Below are 20,063 nucleotides of genomic sequence, written 5' to 3' on the forward strand. Positions count from 1 at the left end.
ATACAGCAAGTTTGGCAACGCTGTAAGGCTGACAGAAGAATTTGGTTTGGTTTGTTCTTAACCTAACTTTTTGTTTTGATAATAATAATGGGGATCACTTTATACCATTTTCCTCCAAGCGGGCCTTCCAGGGCAGCCTTTTTAGTTGCAAAAGCGTTGGGTCTTGACGTGGACGTGCAAGAGTTTAATTTGTTCAAAAAAGAACAGCTCAACGAGGATTTTATCAAGGTTGGTATGCCAAAATGTCCGGATGTACTAAGTTGAGTAGATAAACCCCCAACATACAGTTCCCACCATAACTGATGGGGACTTTACATTGTGGGACAGTCACGCTATAGCCACTTACCTAGCGACCGTTTACGGGAAAGACCCGCATTTTTACCCTGTCGACCCTAAACAAAGGGCTGTGGTGGATCAAAGATTGAATTTTGATTGTGGTACTTTATACCCGAGGATTAGGGCTATATGTGTAAGTAGGGCAGTGTTTAACTGTTGTAACGTCTATACAGACAAAGTTGCAGTTTCCAATTTTGTTTCTTGGTGAGGATGAAATTTTAGACGAACTAAAACAACCACTAGAGGAAGCTTTGGGTTTCCTTGACGTCTTTCTGGAGGGTCACAATTACGCAGCTGGTGACAAGTTAACAGTGGCTGATTGTTGTCTGGCAGCTTCAGTGTCGTCCATTGTGGTTAGTTTTGTTTTTTGAAACTGGTTAAGTTTGAATTTTAGGTTAATTTTCAGGCGGTAGGTTGGGATATCACCCCCTACGCTAATGTGAGTAATTGGTTGGCTAGATGTGCCCTAACCATACCAGGATACAAAGAGGCCAATCAGGTGGGGGCTGATCAGTTTGGGAAAGCTGTGAGAAGCAAATTAGCCCCAGGGCAACTACCCTAAATAAACATTCCAAATTTTTTATTTTTTTTAATAAATAAATAAATTCCAGCACCAATTTATCACATATTGTAGTAATAATGCTTTGGTATTAATTTGTTCTTAGTAACTAAAGTGTAAATGAAGTCTTCTGAATAAATAAATCTACTTGGAGGGAATAAGTACAGGTAGGCAACACTTTTTATGTAACTATGGTTGCCTACCTTTATTGCTCGGGCCACTTGCATATAGCAAAAACCAAAACAATACAAGATGACGTCACAATGTGATTAGTTTTTGGCTTGCCGCTGTTCCACTGTATTTTCCGGTAATTCTTTGCCAGACGTTTCAAAGGGCAACGCCATACAAGCAATGGCGGCCAGCAGTGCTGCCGTAGCGTACGTCGACGTTGCCAAAGTTATTGACGTTTTCAACATAACCTGAGCAACATAAGGAGTTACCATGGCGCCCAGTCTGGCCATGGCACTGCAAGATCCAACCCCGACCGACCTCAATGACGTGGGATACACTTCGGGAGTGTAAACGTAGGCGGCCTGGAACACGCCCGCTATAATGCCACGGGCCAGAAACAGCATCAAAGTCAAAATCGCTCTTCTGAAAATGTTTTTTATCGCTTATTGTTGCATCACAACCTAACCACTACAGACATACTTTCCAGGACAAATTACTAGGAAACAGCAACATATCGCGTAGGCAACAAACTGAACAGCCATGGTTTTTTTCCTTCCGAATCTCTCAATTATAAAAATAGTAATAAAGATTCCTGCAAACAAATACTACTAAAAACACATCTGCGCTGTGAAAGTGTGAAATTAACCTGGAAATTCAGCTAGAGTGGTCCATAACAAATCAATATAGTCAGTGGTCTGCAATTGTTTGCAATCAGCTGCGCACGTGTCTAAACTTTGACCGGGCCTACCACCTTCACCGCACGCTATTGCGGACGTTTCAAACAATTCGGTGGTCATCAGGACTAAACCGTAATAACAAAAGGCGCACGCTGACCTAAAACGTCACCAGTTTACAATGGCAAAATGGTGGTTTCAACGCAACTCACCATATAAACCACAAAAGTAATGAAGTCAATCTCAAAGAGGGTACCAGAAGATCTTTAAAACGTCCCCGATGCGGGGAGGACAATGTGGCGTCATCCACAACGAGCCGCCCTAAAAGCATCGGTTTTCCGTTATCTTTTGCGACTTTTTCTAGGGTTTCCAAGGCTTTTTCGGTTTGTCCGCTGGCCACGTGATACCTGGCAGACTCGGGCAGCCACTAAACCACAAAAAAATCACCCACACACCAACAGTAAAACATCACTTACAGGACAAATTACGGCAAACGCTAACAACGGTACGGTGGACAATGCTAACAGCCACTGCCAGCCTAACACTGGCATAACAATTAGGGCTAAAGCAACCTCAAAACATGCACCCAACGCCCAAAAACACTGCAAAAACAATTTTCACAACAAATTTCTACCCTAAAACACTCACTCACATCAAGCAAGACAACACATTTTGCCCGCTGTTTTGTGGGTAAAAATTCAGCATACAAAGTTACCCTACAATTAAAACTTGACAACACTGCAATACACCAAAACATGCCCCACTTACGATTGAGGTGTACAGCCTATGGCAAATCCTACTAAACCTCTCAATAACAGCATCCACATGAAACTAGGAGCAATAGAACTGAGCAGTCCATAGTAAAACAGCAGTACTGCACATAAACTTAAGGCCTGCATTACCGGGAAAAATTGTGAACATTTCGAGGATTTTTAATTGAAGAAACTTACATGTTTCCTCCCATATCTATCACTCAAGTTGCCCCAAAAAGTGGAGGATAACATCATCCCCAAAAATACTATTGTGGTGGTAAGGGCCTGTTGATACCTATTTCCACTCGTGGATAATTAATTAAGAATATGCAAACTGGACATTAACCCACCTGGTTATATGCCAACTACAATGTAAAGCAGGTGATAGAATGGATAAAATAGTCATTTCCATGCTGTCGGCCATCCAACACAAACCAGTCCACAAAGACAGTTTCACTTGAAACCATCCGAACCCTAAAGCGTTCACGGCTTGAGTAACCGTAAACGTATCTGGAAACCATTGGTAGTAGCGATTGTTCAATGTGGTTCACTCATTTACCATCCGGTACCACTGAAACTGACGCCATTTCAATTTCCTGGGGTACCGTCGTGTCAGGATCGACCGGTTCATCTCTAGATTGGGGGGCGACGTTCCCATCAATGTCTTGATATTTTGAACGTTTCAGTACCATTTTCACACGAAAAAACATAAATAAATAATTTGTTTACGTGGATATCAATCATAACCTTAAAGAATAGCAACAAATTAGCTGTCAAAAATTCAGTCACGTGTTAGTAATTACTATCATAACATTTTGAATCACGTGATGAGGTGCAGCGGTAAGGCCATCTATACCGGAATATGTCAGATAGTAGAAAAAACCAATTAGCCGTTTATGGTAAATATCAGAGGTTTTCTGCAATTGAAAAAATTATTTCCCACCATGTCAACAAATTTTTGTTTTTCAAGAAAGTCAGTAAATCCAGAAACTTTTGTTCAGCATTATAGGCAACCGTACTTACACAAACGGCGCTGAACGGTTGCCTACCTTCTTTGCATCGCTAAAGTCACCTTGTTAAGTGCCAAAGTTATTATTATAAAAAAAAATTTCCTGAAAATGTGTTGTTATCAATCCCGGATGTTAAATATTTTGTTTGTAATTTAGAAAGCTTTAATTCCATTCGCATAAAGCGAAAAAAGCCATTATATCATTAAATAAACTAAAATTTTAATTAACGGTAAAATTACTGTCACATTAAATGTTCAAATAAATAATTTCGCAACTTCAGGCCTTTGACTTTTGCTGCTTTTAATGGACAAACAATAAACAAATTCGATAACGTTTTGTGTAAATGAATGTGAAATGTTATTTTTAAAACGTATATTTTGTCAGTACTTAATAGACATTAATCTACTGCGTTATCGGCGCAAAGAAGTGTTATATAAATAGTGTCGAGTACCAAAAAGTTTTTAGTCAAAATTGATATTTCAACCATTCAGGCTAAAATAGTGAAAATGGTAAGTTTTAAACTTGACATTTAATTGAAAAAATCATTGAAAAACACACTAATTGTACAAACAAAATAACACTTAACTGTTTGGTTGATAAGCGTTATTTTTCAGGCCACTTACACTTTCAGAGGCCTTATGGCCCCAGTTTTTACCGCGTTCAATCAAGACTTGTAAGTGTTTTTAGTTGCTTTCACTCATATACTGAAATAGTGTCAATTTTTAGGACTGTAAACACCAAGGTTATCCCTGAATATGCCAGATTCTTGGCGGACAATGGTATTCCAGCAGTATTAGGTAAATTTTTCCACTTGAAAAAAATCTTGACATGGTGAATGCGCTTGTTGTGTACTTTGGATACATAAAAGTCAAGTTTGTATGGCAAACATTTAAAACATTCACCTTGCATTGTTACGTCATGCTGTTTAACTTTGGTTTTTTCTATATTAATGATCTGGGGGGGTTGATGATAGGCAACTCTAGTTACAACAAGAACAATGGAGGGTTGCCTACCCTTTATACCGCTAATCTGTTGTTTTTTCTTTAATTATCTTGAATAAACAGTGATATAATAGCATTCACTGTCGAAATGACCGATATGAGAGACAATTACATGAATTAAGTAAACTTTTTTGGATGTTAGTGCATGGATCGACCGGAGAAGGTCCAGCCTTATCAGTAAAGGAAAGAAAAGTGATATCGGAGGCATGGGTGGCGGCGGCAAAACCGACCAACTTGCACGTGATGATCCAAGTGGGCGGCTGTCCATTCCCTGACGTAAAAGAATTGGCAGAGCATGCGGAACAAATCGGAGCCGACTCTATTCTCACACTTCCCGAGCTCTATTTCAAAGCAACGCAGCCGGAACAGTTGATTGAGTATCTACGGGAAATTTCCAGTGTAGCTCCCAACACTCCTTTGTTTTACTATCACATTCCTATGTGGAGTAATGTGACCAGTAAGACTCATAAACTAGCAACAAGTTTCTAGGAATGTATAAACAGGGGTTTTTGATTATAGTTAACATGGAACAGTTCCTCAACCTGTCAGTAGGTAAAATACCCACGTTTCATGGAATCAAATACACTTCTAACGACCTAACCGAAGCCTATTTCGCTCTCAAAGCAGCTGGAGGAAGATACGTGGTCTTTCTGGGTGCAGACACGGTGAAAACCATTTCTTTAAATACCAAAAACCTTGAATAACACACGAAAACTTTAAAGTTGGTACAACCGGCTGCCGCTTTGGGATTCGATTCGGTCATTGCCACCTGCCTCAACTTCCTTCCCGGGCATTTTGTTGAAATCGTTCGAGCTGTACGGGAAAATCGAGTGGAGGACGCCAGAGCGATTCAGGCAAAACTGACAGCCGCCACCAAAGTGATTACGAAAAACGGTGAATAAGTTATAATAACCAAAAAAACTGAAATGAGTGAAATTTTGTTCCAGGAACCTGGATTCCCACAATGAAAGTCGCAATGAATCACATCAGTCCAGTGAACGTTGGATTGGCCAGGGCTCCTTTGAGCAATTTGAACGAGGAACATGCCAGACAAGTGATATCGGACGTGGCTGAATTTGTAGCTTTATAAGTGTCGTAGAAATATATAATTTGCCAATTAGTTTGAATAACATTTTGTATGTACGTTATTAGCGTGCTCTTCAAAATTAAAAGAATCATACTTTTTGAAAATGTTTTGTGCCAAAATTGATTCATCAATTTATCGTTCCCCCCAAATTAAATTGTAAATTAGACAATTAAGTAGAAAAATATGAGGAAAAGTACCATACACTAGAAATTATTGATTGAAGTGTCTTTAGTGCTGTTTCTGAGACATTCGCTAGGTTAACGTTTTTGACTAGAACTGTCAAACTAGTGAAGGGAGAATTGTGAAACCACATAACTGTACAGGGTGCTGCATTTTCGATGGATAAAAAAAAATCAAAGTTACAAACAGTTCTACCGTCAAAAAAATTTTGAACCTCTCTAGCGGCAACATCGTACTACTAACCCATCAACTTTTATACGTCAATAGAAAGCTTATTTCATTGGCTATCAATTGGCATTAAAAAGTTTATACAAAGTGTTGCAAATAAGCTGGTTATAGACGATTGAACGAAAGAATGCACCAAAAAAGTCATAAAAAAAATTAGTCAAATTTGACGCCCTCTAGCGGTCAAACCGTCTAACCTATCAATCCAAATTGGACTACTGTTAGAAAGCTTATTTCATTGGCTATCCATTGACGTATAAAACACTACTAAAAATGGTGCAAATAAGCTAATTATTGACGATTGAACAAAAGGATGCACAAAAAAAATCATAAAAAAATAGTCAACTTTGACCGGGAAATTTTTTGAAAGCTCACTCCATTGGCGTATAAAACTCTAGCAAAAATAGTGCAATTAAGCGGGTTTTTGAATATTAAACACCAAAAAAATTGGTCAAAGTTGACGCCCTCTAGTGGCCGAACGGTACCACTAACCGACCGACTTTTGTACGTCAATGGAAAGCTCAGTTCATTGGCTGTCCATCGACATATAAAAGTATATACAAAGTGTTACAAATACGCGTGTTATTTACGGTTTACAGACAGGGTGCCCCAGAAACAATTATTGAGTGGTTAGGGCTAATTTGACCCTAGAAAATTAGGAAAACACGGTTATATGAGCTACTAGGTCTACTACGATGTAATGCATATAAATTTCTTGAAAAACCCATTTTGAAAATGACTGAATTTTCGTAAGGGTCAAATTTGCCTGAAACACTGCCACTATGGCAATGGGTTTTGCGTTATGTTGGTCACTTTGTGCAAGCGAAAATCGACCTTAATGATTTTATTTCTACAGTTTTGCTACAACTCTAAATTTGACAGTCACTGTGCTTGGTTTGTACCAAATATCAGGGCCGTACCTGGCCGATTTAAAAAACTTTCTCAAAGAAATTAGAGCGGTTACAGTCAAGGAAAACGTTTAGTTAGCTTTGGAGCCCTCTGGCGGCCAATCAACACAAACGGCCATATTTTTGGAAAGCCTACTATATTTTCTATCTATTGACATATAAAAGTCTATACAAAGTGTTGTAAATAAACAAGTTGTTTGACAATAAAGATGTTTTGACTGAATTTGACATCTACTACTTTAACCTTCAATAACTCGATTATTTTGACAGTTACAGGGTGGTTTGATGTAAAATCAAAATCAAAAATTTTTCAAATATGTGATCTAATACAAATTTACTTTAATTTTGAACAGAGAATCAGACAAAAGGAGTGTTTAATTTAAAAAATGCCCATTAAGTCCGTTTTTTTTCCTTTTTTGATAACTTATATATAATTATAACAGATCGGAACCCGTATGCTACTTATCTATTACTGTTTTCTCTGTACCCCCCGTAAAACAATCGAAAATGCAGCACCCCACAGACCAATAGGCAACTTTCAGCAAGTTAAGCAATTTTCGATTAAACTTTTTTAACCGTTATTGAGATATTGAACAATTTTGTTTGTAACAAATAAAAAAAATTGAGAAACTTAGTTACTTACATGTTTTAACAATTGTTTGGCTTCTTTTTCAGTGAGGTAGGAAAGTGGGACTGGATCGCAATTTATAAGACCTAAAGTACAAAAATAAATTTTAATAAAAATAATCACAACCGAACAGATTCAACCTTAGTAGCCGAAAGTGTAGGCGGTCTCGACGAAACAATGACAGCCGCATAGCGGACAATTGTGTCTTTCTTTGAACCACATGTCCAAATGGTCGGTGTGTCCGCCATGGCCGCAAATGACACAACAGCTGACTGATGCCCTGGCGGCCAAACCGCACACTATACAGTGCAACGGTAATTTTCGGCACACGCCGCACACCGAATGTTTGGTTGGCGTTTGACAGCTTTGACAGTCCGGAATGAATTCGGCTCCTTTGAACGGTTCCGGTTGGATGGCGGCAAACTTCATTACCTGCACGGTTTCAGTCTAGTCAGTGATTGGTCAAAAAAATCACCATTGACCAATCACAAGTACGTTAAAAACTCCAGTAAACTAACCTCGGCCCGATGATACAGTAATCCCCAACGATTCAACGTTTCGGCGTACGCCAGTTTGTAGTACTCGTAAAGGGCCACGTAAGGGATTTTCGGTGGTACCGACGGTACTATCATTTCCTCGGCTCTTAAATTGTCCAACGAGGTGGACCGGGCACTTTTCAGCATTGGTAGTACCCAACCGTCCGCCATCATATCGGCTGGTATAGTGTGATAGGGCGAACCACCCATCTGGAACCCAGAAACTTTAATCATTTCCGTGTTCCGGACAGTTTCAATATCTTGTGACACCTGTCACATTCTCTCGGCTTGCTCGACAAACATAGAAACATATTTTGACACATGACCTGATCACAAAGCTACTCTTTTCATTAAACGATTATTGACATGCACAAAATAATTCTTAATTAACTGTTTACAGTTAAGTTAAGGTCACGTGACGTGTTTTTGCTTAAACTTGGATTAGTACATTTTCAAAGTACGAACTACTACATTTTGAAAGTCACCTGACTGTTCCTGACAGGTGTCACCTGACCTTTACAGTATTGCAAGCTCAAAAATTGCAATATCACAGCCACGTGACGTGTCTCTTACAATTTCAACTGATATCAACAACAAATGTGAATCATGCAGATATTTGCATATACTTTATTCGTAGATAATCCATCAGTATACAGGGTGTCCCAAATATGCGCAACAAACCAAACTTTTTTTTATTTTTTTATTCGATTTTTGATGAGTTGTTGCCCCGTTTGTCCGCTAAAGGGCGTCAAAGTTGACTCTCATTTTTTGCTCAAGGAACGTTTCAGGTTAGAGTTTGACTCTTGAAAAATTAAAAACTAGAAATTTCAAGTGAAATTTTTTTGAATTTTAAATTTTACATCCAGTGACATTTTAATGGTATTTGCCATTATTACTAGAATTAGTAATAGGTAATTTTGGTCCTTATTTACATTTATGTAAAATGGTTGACTGGTAAACGCGGCAACATTGTAGAACCACCTACTTTTCTATCTACAAATATACCAAAAAGTCCAAAACTACTAGCAAAGCAACTAAATTACCAAAAAAAAGAAGCGATTTATATACACGCGAAGTTAGTTACCTTAAACCACCGCTTGCTCGGACCAAGGTGCTATAAACAAATAAAACATTTAGTGCACAGTGTTGCCACGTTAAGAAAAAAAATGGCCGACCAGAAGAAGCGTGTTAACCGTGAATAGGCTTACCATCGGGGAAAAAATCGATTTTAACGACGCCTTCCTCAGCGAATCCGCCTGGAGCTTGCCGAAAATGCAGCACAACATGGCCGCCATCTGTAGATCGGACTGAGAAGCGTAATGTTCGATTCTACACAGATTAGAACAATTAATGACGTTGCCCATGGATAATATGCGACAGTTTGACTTACAGCGACGTCATTAGTTTGTCTCCGCAGGGATGGTTCGACCATTTACTGCCATTGTCTTCGGATTGACGTTTGGTCAAGTTCAGTTCGACGATTGTCCAGGCTTGCACCAGGTCACGTCTACCCACTACGGCAGCGGCAGCCGCATTATGCTGAAGGAAGAACAATTTTCAATGGTTATTCAGGAATGTAAAATTTCCGGAAAATTTAAATTCTTTTAAATCAAAATCTTTGTGGTTATTGTCAATTAGGTAGTTTGACTAGGAACAAGCAAAGTTTGACACTAATAAATGCACCGTTATTGGTAAAAGCATCCATAGTGACGTCATTCCGTATGCTATAAAAGTCAGTAATTACCTTGCAAACCGTGGCAACATCACCGTCCAGAATGTACTCATCAGCTAGTTGACGGTTAATCAAGAATAGATTAGTGGCATCGTACACGTGTACCATTGCTTTGGACGTTTTAGCTGACACGTGTTTGGATCTGGATCTGAATTGACAAGTAAAGTTTGTGACGTAATTGGACAGTTCGCAGTTACCTTTGTTTTTGTCTTTGAAAGTAGTAGGCCGAGACTGTCATTTGCTCGGCGGGTCGTTTGGCTAAAATGCCCTCCAACGCGGACAGAGCACGAGGCGTCCCCGAGTCGTTTTTGCCACCCAATCGTCTCGTCAAAATTGGCCGCCCAAAACAAACCAGCACGTTAACTGAACAGAATTTGGCGCCCGACGTGCGTGGAAAGGGAATGTACGAATCGTTGAAACCGCTCGAACCAGCCGGTTCAACGTAGACGCGTTCGCTGTCCACGTCCACGGACATTTGTTCTAACGTCAGCACCATCTGACGTAGACACGGTTCCAGACAGGTCCGATTTTTGGACACCCGTTGCACGGCCAAATGGTTGAGCACTTGAAGCAGTTGGGCGGTCATTTCCTCGCTAATGTTGGTGCCTTGGAGTATTTGAAAATTGGGTGGCACTCCGTGCGGATATGAGTTTGGACAAGACACCAGCATGCTCAGTACAAAATTATTCACTTTACCAATCACCGTCACAGTTCGATTGATGGCGTCCATGTTTTTTACCTCTAAATTGGGTATGTGGATGTTAAGAAGGGAGAATTCCTGTTGGAGCAGTTGCCCTTTGGAGTTTTGGAGCGATGAAGCTGTGCTCGTCACTTCGTCAGCAACTGTCAAAATATTTTCACAAAAAATACGTAATTTTTACGAAAAAAATTACCATCATCATAGAAACTGACATCGTCCGGTTCGTAGCCGCACAGTTTCTTCAAAATCGGCTCGATTTTCCATACCAGCAACGTTTGGTCTTTGGACCACGTGACCAACTGCAAATACGAATCGTCCGGCCGGGACGGTCGCCATTGAAACTCCAACACCACGTCCCTGTGACCTACGAAGGTGTGCATCGGTGCCGCTCTGTTTGAAATGTTCCACAACAACAAACAGTTGTCACCACCTCGGCGCAGCTGTGGCACCACCACAGTCACCATACCATTACCGAAAGGGGTGAACCTAGCAATACGCTATTAATAGTTACAAAGCATCCATAGTGACGTCACTAAGTATGCCAAAAGTGAAATGAAACAACAAATAATGTACCCAGTGTGGTTAAGTGAGCAACTGTCATCAAGTAAGGCATCCATGGTGACGTAATTCCGTATGTACAAACCATAAAATATCAGGTGTTCTACAGACATTGTGACAAGATTCTCGGCAAATTTAGAAAATAGAAAAATAAATTTTGTATAAAAAAACGAACAAACCTGGCTCTCCATACTGGTGAACCGGTGCTCAAAAAAAAGTCGGCTTTACGCGGACTGGACGTGTCAAAAAACTTGACAGTGTGATCTTGACTGGCAGAGGCAATTTGATTTTCTATATGGGGACTCCAGTCCAAACCGTAAATTTTCGCTAAATGCGCTGAAATATACTGTAAAGGCGCAGCACTACGTCGATGATCCCATATTTTAATATCGCCTAAAAACAACTTTTTACAAATTAATTTGCACCGGAACATCTTTAACCAAACCATCGTGGGCCGTGGCAAATAAATACTGAGACAATCGGTTCCATCTGACCTGCGATGACTCGGCAACGTTTTCCAATGAAACGGTAGGTTTTTTAGGGTCGCGTATATCCCAAATATTAACAAAAGTGTCCACTGAGGACGTGGCTAAAATATTCGGATCGAATCGATGCCAGTTCAGGCCTGAAATTGCTCTAGTGTGCGCCCGAATCGAGTGGGACACGGACAACGTTTCCTCCCTCCACCTTAGAATCTCCAGTCTCTCGTTAGTCTATTTCACACACACAAGTGTAAACACAACCATTGCAATTACATACATACAACTTACGGAAAGGGCGCAAAGCTCTTTGTTATGACTGGTGGGGTTCCATTCGGCTGCGCCCACTTCATATTTACTAGTCCGGGAAAACTTGAACACATTTTCGTACTCCTCGTCCAAATTTCGCAGGGCAATACAACGCCGTCTGTAATGTATGTTGGATTAAACCTTGTTTAGTGAATTTTTTGACCACTTACCCAGCTAAGAGAACGTAAGTGCCTGTAGAGTCCAGGGACATTGCATTGGCCTGCAGATCTTTACACTCCAGGGCCACATGATAATCGTTGTTGATGATACGACTCATGTTAATTTAATGATGCTTTGCATTGTTTAATTTATCTAGTCTGTCCTTCTCAGGAACACTAAAAAAATAAGAACAAAAATGATAATTGTAAACAATTAACCTAACCTCAAACTGTCTCAAGGACTGAATGTCCTTGGTTTGAAAACTGACAGACGCCAGCCAACTCCTGGAGGACAAACAAAGTCTGTGACTTTGAGGACACAATTTTTCTTTAAATGTTACTGCAATATTTATTTTTCATGTAATATAAATAAACAATTTAAACCTGCACTACGCTTAAAAGTAATACAATGTAGTAAATCTTGTTATATGGATGAACAAAATAACTACACTTACAACAAATATATAAACAAGGCTTAAAAGCAATACAATGTAGTAAATATATAAATGGCAAAGAGGTTCACCAGGTTGTGTAGTTAATTTAACAACATTGTGATGGTAACACTATTTGGTTTTTGTTAATAATTATTGTAAATTGGTTTTATTTCAGACAACCTACACATTTAGAGGCCTGATGGCCCCAGTTTTTACTGCCTACAACGACGACATGTATGTAATTTGTTTGCTTTTATACAGAGTGTTTCCTTTTAAATTTAGTTTGTTTTAGGAGCGTTAATACTAGTGTTATACCAGACTACGCTAAGTTTTTAGCCCAAAATGGTGTTCCTGGCGTTTTAGGTACTCTATGTAGGACTCAGATTGGGAGGTATTGAAAATTTTCTTTTACACAGTGCACGGATCGACTGGAGAGTTTCAAGCTCTCTCATTGGAGGAAAGAAAGCTGATAGCGGAAGCGTGGATGGTTGCGGGAAAACGGGAAAAACTGCACGTCATGATTCAAGTGGGCGGTTGTCCTTTTCAGGACGCTAAAGAGTTGGCGGCGCACGCCGAACAAATTGGGGCTGATTCAATTTTAAGCCTGCCTGAACTGTACTTCAAACCCACTAAACCGGAACAGCTGGTTGATTACATGCAGGAAATTGCTAAGGCCGCTCCTAACACTCCTTTGTTCTACTATCACGTGCCAATGTGGAGTAATGTCACTGGTAAGACTCTGTCATCTTATCTTCCCCAGGAGAAGTGTCTAAAAGGTTATGTTACAGTTAACATGGAAGAGTTCCTCAACCTTTCCGCGGGTAAAATACCGACTTTACAAGGAATCAAATGCACTTCCAATGACTTAACTGAAGCTTATTACGCTCTTAAAGCTGGTGGTGGACGTTATGTGGTTTTCTTAGGTGCAGACACAGTGAGCGCCCTTCCGATCCACTCACACTTTATTAGTAACTCATTAGTTTCTTAGTTGGTGCAACCAGCTGCTGCCTTGGGAATTAACTCCAACATTGCCACGTGTCTGAATTTCATTCCGCAACACTTTTGTGAAATTGTGAAGGCGCTCAAGGAGAACAGAGTGGAAGATTCCAGAGCAGTTCAGGAAAAACTCACGGCTGCCTGTAGGGCTATAACGAAAAATGGTAATTCAGGAAGGTGTTGAAGGGGGTGTTAGTAAAGGGGGTGTGGTTTAGGGGCATGGATTCCCACCATGAAGGTTGCCATGAACCATTTTGGACCGGTTAAGGTTGGATTGGCCAGACCCTCTTTGACCAATTTGAACCTGGAGCAAACCAGAGAATTGCTAGAAGATTTATCTCAATTTATTGCTTTATAAAATGTCAACTGTCACTGTAAGTTTGCGGTGAAAGTCAGTACAAAAAATAAATTGTAACTATTTAACAGTGTTGGATTGGAGCCGCACTTTTCACATTATACAGAACAATAGTGGTTCGCATTCATTGTTACGGAAACAATTAACTTGAGCGTCTTTTTTGGGATTTGGGGGCAAAAAAACACCTTTACGGTGTTTAGTCGTTTCTATTTTAAAAGAATTAACCAATTTTTCATGTGATTTAATTTGGCAGGAGGATGAAAGTTTCACTTTAGCAAGATGCGCGTTGGAAAGCATTGCGTAACGTGACAGAGTGTAATTTTTTTAGTAAATTACCATAATTAGCACCCCGAATGTTACGCAAAAGTGAGCCCGAATCATTATACAGGCGTGAAAATTTCAAAAATTTTACATAAGATTTTAAATTATTGACCGTATTACAGCGATCACGTGACTGGTTTAACTAAGGCAGTATTGACGTCACGTGGGGGTTGTGTGCTAATGGATTTTTCACTGGAAAATTGGTGTCCCTGTCAAACACGACACCAATGCTTGCCAGACATAACCACACAAATCAAGTATCATCTGCCTGCCCTTTAATAATGAATATAATCACTTGAATGTTAGTTTGTACAGTTATGCAACGTTGCCAAACTGACTGAAATTTACTATCAAACTGTTGTCAAATCAACAACAATCCATGTTGACATTTTCTAATACATTGAACTTTCTATATACCGTTACACGAAAAGGAAATAATCGATTACGTAAAGCATCATCATAAGAACCAAAACACATCTCCGGTACCTTTTCCTCTCCAGTTGGCCGAGCGTGCAACAGAAGCAGCAAGAGTGAAAGTGGTCGTACCCTTGACTGCCACGGTACCCCGAGAAAGTCCCAAACTCTCTTCGCGTAGCAAAACGGCGCGGGTACCACCAGTCGGCTGTGGCGAACCGAACGTGCCGTCCAAACGAGCCACATCGGTTCTGCTTTTGTCTCTGTTTCGCGCAAAGAAACAGAAAAAGACAAAATCGGTTGTGAATCGAACGCGTCCAGGGGGTTGGACACTAAATGGGAGTGGTCCATCATGAACAAAATCCACTCGTCCGTGCTGGCATTAATTTTAAGTATATTCCTGATACAGGCCGCTGATCCGCCCTACGGGAAAACTGGCGTGAGTCACGTGACGTTCACCCCCAGCACCACCCAACAGTTGCACAGCCTGTATCAAACTTTGCAAAACATCCAGAAACGCAACGACACTGAAAAACTCTACAACGGACTTGATCATTTCCTCAGCAAGAGTAACAAGAGTGAGGATGAGCAGATTTTGGAGCACAACTTTGTACGACCCTTACTAACCCAGTACCAGGAAGTCATTCATCAGGAACCCTCCTACCCGGAACTACCAGAAGACGATCGGATCTCAAAAGAGGATTACGTGGAAAACTTTAAAGTTTTAAGTGAAGAAGATCTCAATTTGTTGCTACGCGACAAAGACAAATACCAAGACAATCATCCGCAAGAAAACAAAACCAGTGAGGAACTGTCTCCACCTGCAACAAACGGTCAAACCTACGGTACTATCAGAAATTCCTTAAGACGAGATGACCATGGAGTAACACCGAATGATCCGCAGGAGCATATCGGGGAAATCCTTCCACCTGATTTTAAATTTGACAACCCCGTAGAGGCACCGTTGCCACACAACCCATTGCAAACCAGAAAGTCCTACGCTTATAACCCTAGAAGTGTAGTCACTTTCCCTGTAGAGCCTTCAGGGGAAGGTTTTACTAGGGGCTACAGATACCCTAAACGATTAAGGGCACCGTACGACTATTTAAGGGCGGAACCAGCAAGGGAAACATATTTTGAGCCCTCGGCGAGATTTCAAACGGTTTGGGGCACATCGAGACGGCCTCGAGTGATTTTTCCGAGCGATTTGGTGCAGTTTCGCGAACCGGTCAATTCGGGTACCGCACCCGCTGACGATTCCGATTGGTTGGCTCCTGATAACGCTTTACAGGATTTAGAGGGCGCTGATAATCGTGATAGGGGTGAGTTTTGCGTGACGTGTGATTGGTCAAAAGACTTGCTTTTTTGACCAATCCTGACTATGTTATGACACAGCCAAAATCCACAAAATTAGGCAACACTGTAAATAAACGAAAGTGTCCAGAGAAACATCATCAGCTAAATCTGTTTTAATATAACTTTCACTACTTAAACGCAAAAAAAAAATGCTCGTAAATTTGGTAATTTGAAGAACCCGGAACCGTGTTTTTTTGGGGGGGAACCACCCACGCTATCGCAAAAATAACTGGTTCAATATAATTTATTAATTTCTTGTCGGGTACTTTCTCTTCTATTTTGCTGTATGCAGCGTTTTACGCAAAAATACTGTTTAATTAACTTTTTTTCAGTGCACATACTGAAGCAATGTCATATTCAATGCATATACGTTATTAAAAACAATTTGATGGGAAGTGGCACAAGGTTTCGATTCCACCAGGGCAGTATATTGTTTCAAATTGTATTAATTAACTGAATGGGGGGGAGTAAACAAGGCAATTATATCGATTTATCTAACAATTTTTCCTTCCTTCAAACATAACCTAATAAAATTATTGTGGGCTAGCAAACATGGCATATATCTGTCTGTGTGTAACTCAGAAACAGTAAATGTCAAGTTTTATTGATTGAATTCTCACTCAACTCAAACTCACTCAATGGATGTAACTATTTCTCTGATTACTAGTTGGAGATTTTCTCTGCGAACAAACCTATAGCAACTTAGGACCCATTGCACTGACATATTTAAGAACTAAGTTTTACTGTGATTCTATCCACTATTCGGCTTATTTCCCGTTAATTCAACTATTTATTACTACACTGCCAGAAGCAAAATAAATGTTGCGCTAAAAATGGGGCCCAAAACCGGCTTAGTGGTCAAACATAGTTAACAGTAGGGTTTACTTTACCTGATGTATGTTGATGCAGAAAAAACAAGCCAACACTAACACAACAACAACTTGGAATTTTTGTGCACTGGACACAATACTTTAAAGTGTAACTACATGGATTTAAAACAGTCCCAACAAGAAAAACAAACTGAGGCCCCCTAACCACAATACCACATAACCTTAAAAATACGCGTCTACTGTCAACTGTCGTTTGGGGTTTCTTTTGCCTTCATGCCTTCTGTCATTCTGCCAGAGTTGCCATATTGTGCATCAAGCTGTTTTATTTCAAACAAAAATCTTATACATTTTTTGGCTTTTGCTGGTTAGTGATTAGTTAGCTCATACAAGTGGGTCGTAGTAGCAATAAACTGAAATTTGTAAGTTTTGTAGTAATATATAATGATCAAATTGAGAGTTAATCTGGCAACGTCACAATATGCATTAGCAGAAATTAATTAAAAAACAAACTAAATTTTGCCTGATAAAATAGCGGGGAATACGATTTGCGTGCAAGGGGCCACCTGCGAATTCTTCCTAACTTGTTGGATAAGCGGAGGCCTGATCGACAATCAATGCGACGGCTTGTTGAAAGTTTGCTGTTATCGAGGGGTGGCAAAACAGGGCACTTTGGGGCAGAGCCCCGCCATCGGAACGATCGAGGCCCCACCCGAACTGCCTAGGGCTAGGGACGTGGCACTTTTCGATAATGTTCGTAAGTCTTTTTGTTTTTTTTTTCTTGGAATGGCATGATGATGTTTTGTGGACACTCTGTATATAGTAGCTCCAGTTGTTTCGCACTTGGTTGTAAAGTTTCTGACGTTGCCAGATTTACTGTTAAAGAACATGGCACTTACCCTTATTACAGTGTTGCCATATAACTTTAAGTACACTATACAGAGGGTGAACCAAATAGAGACCGTTGCACTATAGCTGTACATACACACGTAATTATTCGAAAGTGATCAGTGATGCGTTTAGTGCAGAAAATTTTACAATAACAACCTTGACTTTCAATTTTTTTTTTATTTCTATTCTACCGGTGCAATTTGTCAGAAACAATCGTGTATTTCAGGTTGCGGAATATCCACGTCCAAACAACAGGCCCAAAGACGTATAGTTGGTGGTGAGGAAGCTGGTTTCGGCACGTTTCCTTGGCAAGCCTACATTCGAATCGGATCATCCAGGTATGTAAAATTATATCAAATTTTCTAGTAGTTTGGCAATTTTAAATTGTTCAATATCCTCTCGTTGTTGCCAAATCTGCTTTATTGTTATTTTTAAATTAGGTTCAATCAAATTGTTTTACCATCAGATTGCGTCATAGATGCCATTGTTGGTAGTATGTGATTGGTCAAAAAAAGCAAGCTAGTAACTGTCAAAATTACAAAATTTTTAAACAAAACAGAAATTGCAAGATTCGATGACCTCTTACGGTGAAAGTGACGGTCAATTGGCCCCCGCGGCCTTATTTTACCAATCTCGTTGTGTAACGTAATAATGTGCGCATCGACGGTGTATAGGAATGTGGTCGATTTACCGTTTGAATTTTATAACGATTTACACAACTTTTTAGATGCGGAGGATCGCTGATTAGTAGAAGACACGTGGTTACAGCCGGCCATTGCGTTGCCAGGACAACCCCACGTCAAGTGCACGTCACCTTGGGTGATTACGTCATCAATTCAGCGGTCGAACCATTGCCAGCCTATACTTTTGGCGTTTCCAGTATTCAGGTAATGGTAACCGTTTAGTTGACATAGACCCTGACCTTTCACCGGCCAATCAGAGAGATTGTTTTCTTTTTTTCGGTTAATTTGCCAATCAAAATCGAAAGTGATGCTCGAGGTGGCGTCACCGCAACCAGGAGGAATCACGGTCGCTTTCTTTCACATGTAACCACTTTCTCCTCGGTATTATAATATGATTATCGAAGAAATCAGTATGCCGGAGGAGGTGAAGTAATACCCGGTGTAATATTGGAAAAGTGTTTATGTTAAGTCTACACGCGTATTGTGATTGGTCAAAAAAAAAAACAGTGTTGTCATTTACATAAATAGATTGTTGCAACAATGTAACCATTATTGACAGGTCCATCCATTTTTCAAATTCACACCGCAAGCGGATCGTTTTGACGTGGCCGTTTTAAGACTGGACAGAGCCGCTCACAATTTACCCCACGTGACCCCAATTTGTCTACCTGTCAAAGGGGAGAACTTCCTGGGTGACGTGGGACACGCAGCCGGCTGGGGGGCGTTAAGCCCCGGCTCTCGTTTACGACCGCAAACGCTTCAAACTGTCAAAGTACCGGTAATTGACAATCGACAGTGCGAACGATGGCACAGGTAAAAACCTAACCTAACACGCTTCGCGCGTTTATCAATCAGTCGCGAAAATGTTTCCAGATCGAAGGGTATTCAAGTGACCATCTACGACGAGATGTTGTGCGCCGGCTACAAAAATGGCGGACGTGACAGCTGTCAAGGCGATTCGGGCGGTCCTTTAATGCTTCAAAAGGCGGGCAGATGGTTCCTGATTGGAATAGTGTCGGCAGGGTACTCATGCGCCCAACCTGGACAACCCGGGATTTATCATCGGGTAACATCATCCTGTAACTGTCAAATTGTACGTTTATTAACGTTTTTTTGTTTTCAGGTTGCTCACACTGTAGATTGGATTACTAGAGCTGTGGCATCTCAATGAACTTGTACAATTATTTAATTTTTGTAAATATTTTTATACTAGTCTTGTTACGAACAAACTGTATTTTAGATTATTATTTATTTTTGTTATTAGTTTAGTTTATTTTAGTACATTTTGTGATTGTTGTAATATAATATGGTTTAGTCCTTCTCGAGTATTCAGTTAGCGTATTAAAGGTTATACCAAGGATGGTACAGTAAAGGATTGCTTAATCCCATAAGCGCAATCTTGCCGGTATCGGCTCGGGCCGGTGACGATTTTTACATCACCATTGCAGTCGATCATTCACGAATATCGAATATCTCGTACATAGCGTCTCGGGCGAATATTTAGCGTATTGTGCGCCCGAGGACCCACTGTGACGTCAGAATTCATTCGCCGCCGGTAAACAAAATCGGCCGATCGAGCAATCCTTTACTGTTTACCGTCCTTGATACAACTTAACCCAATGAATAAAAAAAATATAGCAGGAAGGAGCAATAGCAAACAAAGGGGGTGACAGAAACAAGGGGGAGAGGGGGAGTAATATGGCGGCCGTCAACTTTCGGTTGGCACTATAAAACACTATTATTATTGTCCACTGTACAACTTAATTTAAATTTGCAAAACTCA

At 40.3% G+C, this 20,063-nt stretch overlaps 6 protein-coding genes across 14 annotated transcripts; 4 read left to right on the forward strand and 2 right to left on the reverse strand.

Moving 5' to 3' along the window:
• Positions 1-46: 46 nt before the first annotated feature.
• Positions 47-1,048, forward strand: LOC145737997 (glutathione S-transferase 1-like). 2 transcript variants are annotated; one of them, XM_081992856.1, is made up of 4 exons: positions 47-228; positions 269-469; positions 522-689; positions 731-1,048. In XM_081992856.1, the coding sequence occupies exons 1-4, from the start codon at positions 88-90 to the stop codon at positions 896-898; spliced, it is 678 nt and encodes a 225-aa protein (XP_081848982.1). In that variant the 5' UTR covers positions 47-87; the 3' UTR covers positions 899-1,048. The 2 variants fall into 2 exon arrangements, with proteins under 2 accessions (XP_081848982.1, XP_081848983.1); XM_081992857.1 differs by having other exon boundaries at positions 54-228; positions 743-1,048.
• LOC145737992 (synaptic vesicle 2-related protein-like) lies at positions 911-3,202 on the reverse strand. Of its 2 annotated transcripts, XM_081992850.1 has the most exons (10): positions 3,052-3,202; positions 2,843-3,002; positions 2,691-2,787; positions 2,509-2,633; positions 2,393-2,456; positions 2,217-2,342; positions 1,953-2,167; positions 1,713-1,900; positions 1,547-1,658; positions 911-1,489 (listed from the first exon to the last, which is right to left on the reverse strand). In XM_081992850.1, exons 1-10 carry the CDS (start codon positions 3,200-3,202, stop codon positions 1,165-1,167), a joined length of 1,563 nt encoding a protein of 520 aa, XP_081848976.1. In that variant the 3' UTR covers positions 911-1,164. The 2 variants fall into 2 exon arrangements, with proteins under 2 accessions (XP_081848976.1, XP_081848977.1); XM_081992851.1 differs by lacking the exon at positions 2,217-2,342.
• Positions 3,097-16,962, reverse strand: LOC145737989 (GATOR2 complex protein WDR59-like). 7 transcript variants are annotated; one of them, XM_081992843.1, is made up of 16 exons: positions 16,770-16,962; positions 12,016-12,180; positions 11,828-11,963; positions 11,503-11,770; positions 11,237-11,450; positions 10,693-10,985; positions 9,997-10,642; positions 9,812-9,947; positions 9,458-9,606; positions 9,276-9,396; positions 9,152-9,181; positions 8,050-8,277; positions 7,672-7,978; positions 7,547-7,617; positions 3,296-3,409; positions 3,206-3,239 (listed from the first exon to the last, which is right to left on the reverse strand). In XM_081992843.1, the coding sequence occupies exons 2-13, from the start codon at positions 12,120-12,122 to the stop codon at positions 7,673-7,675; spliced, it is 2,634 nt and encodes an 877-aa protein (XP_081848969.1). In that variant the 5' UTR covers positions 12,123-12,180; positions 16,770-16,962; the 3' UTR covers positions 3,206-3,239; positions 3,296-3,409; positions 7,547-7,617; position 7,672. The 7 variants fall into 7 exon arrangements, with proteins under 7 accessions (XP_081848970.1, XP_081848969.1, XP_081848971.1 ...); XM_081992844.1 differs by lacking the exons at positions 3,206-3,239; positions 3,296-3,409 and adding an exon at positions 3,097-3,156; XM_081992845.1 differs by lacking the exon at positions 3,296-3,409.
• LOC145737994 (N-acetylneuraminate lyase-like) lies at positions 3,897-5,623 on the forward strand. The gene is made up of 7 exons (XM_081992853.1): positions 3,897-4,011; positions 4,117-4,175; positions 4,229-4,299; positions 4,646-4,960; positions 5,023-5,168; positions 5,226-5,397; positions 5,451-5,623. The coding sequence occupies exons 1-7, from the start codon at positions 4,009-4,011 to the stop codon at positions 5,591-5,593; spliced, it is 909 nt and encodes a 302-aa protein (XP_081848979.1). The 5' UTR covers positions 3,897-4,008; the 3' UTR covers positions 5,594-5,623.
• On the forward strand, positions 12,476-13,856 carry LOC145737995 (N-acetylneuraminate lyase-like). Its single transcript, XM_081992854.1, has 7 exons — positions 12,476-12,560; positions 12,613-12,671; positions 12,730-12,800; positions 12,854-13,168; positions 13,226-13,371; positions 13,426-13,597; positions 13,649-13,856. The coding sequence occupies exons 1-7, from the start codon at positions 12,558-12,560 to the stop codon at positions 13,789-13,791; spliced, it is 909 nt and encodes a 302-aa protein (XP_081848980.1). The 5' UTR covers positions 12,476-12,557; the 3' UTR covers positions 13,792-13,856.
• Positions 14,609-19,597, forward strand: LOC145737908 (uncharacterized). Its single transcript, XM_081992746.1, has 7 exons — positions 14,609-15,845; positions 17,242-17,463; positions 17,824-17,935; positions 18,325-18,484; positions 18,840-19,093; positions 19,154-19,346; positions 19,404-19,597. The coding sequence occupies exons 1-7, from the start codon at positions 14,876-14,878 to the stop codon at positions 19,449-19,451; spliced, it is 1,959 nt and encodes a 652-aa protein (XP_081848872.1). The 5' UTR covers positions 14,609-14,875; the 3' UTR covers positions 19,452-19,597.
• Positions 19,598-20,063: the final 466 nt, after the last annotated feature.

The sequence above is a fragment of the Ips typographus genome, linkage group LG14 (assembly GCF_016097725.1).
Source record: "Ips typographus isolate SLU linkage group LG14, UJ_Ityp_2.0, whole genome shotgun sequence".
NCBI classification, from domain to species: Eukaryota; Metazoa; Arthropoda; class Insecta; order Coleoptera; family Curculionidae; genus Ips; species Ips typographus.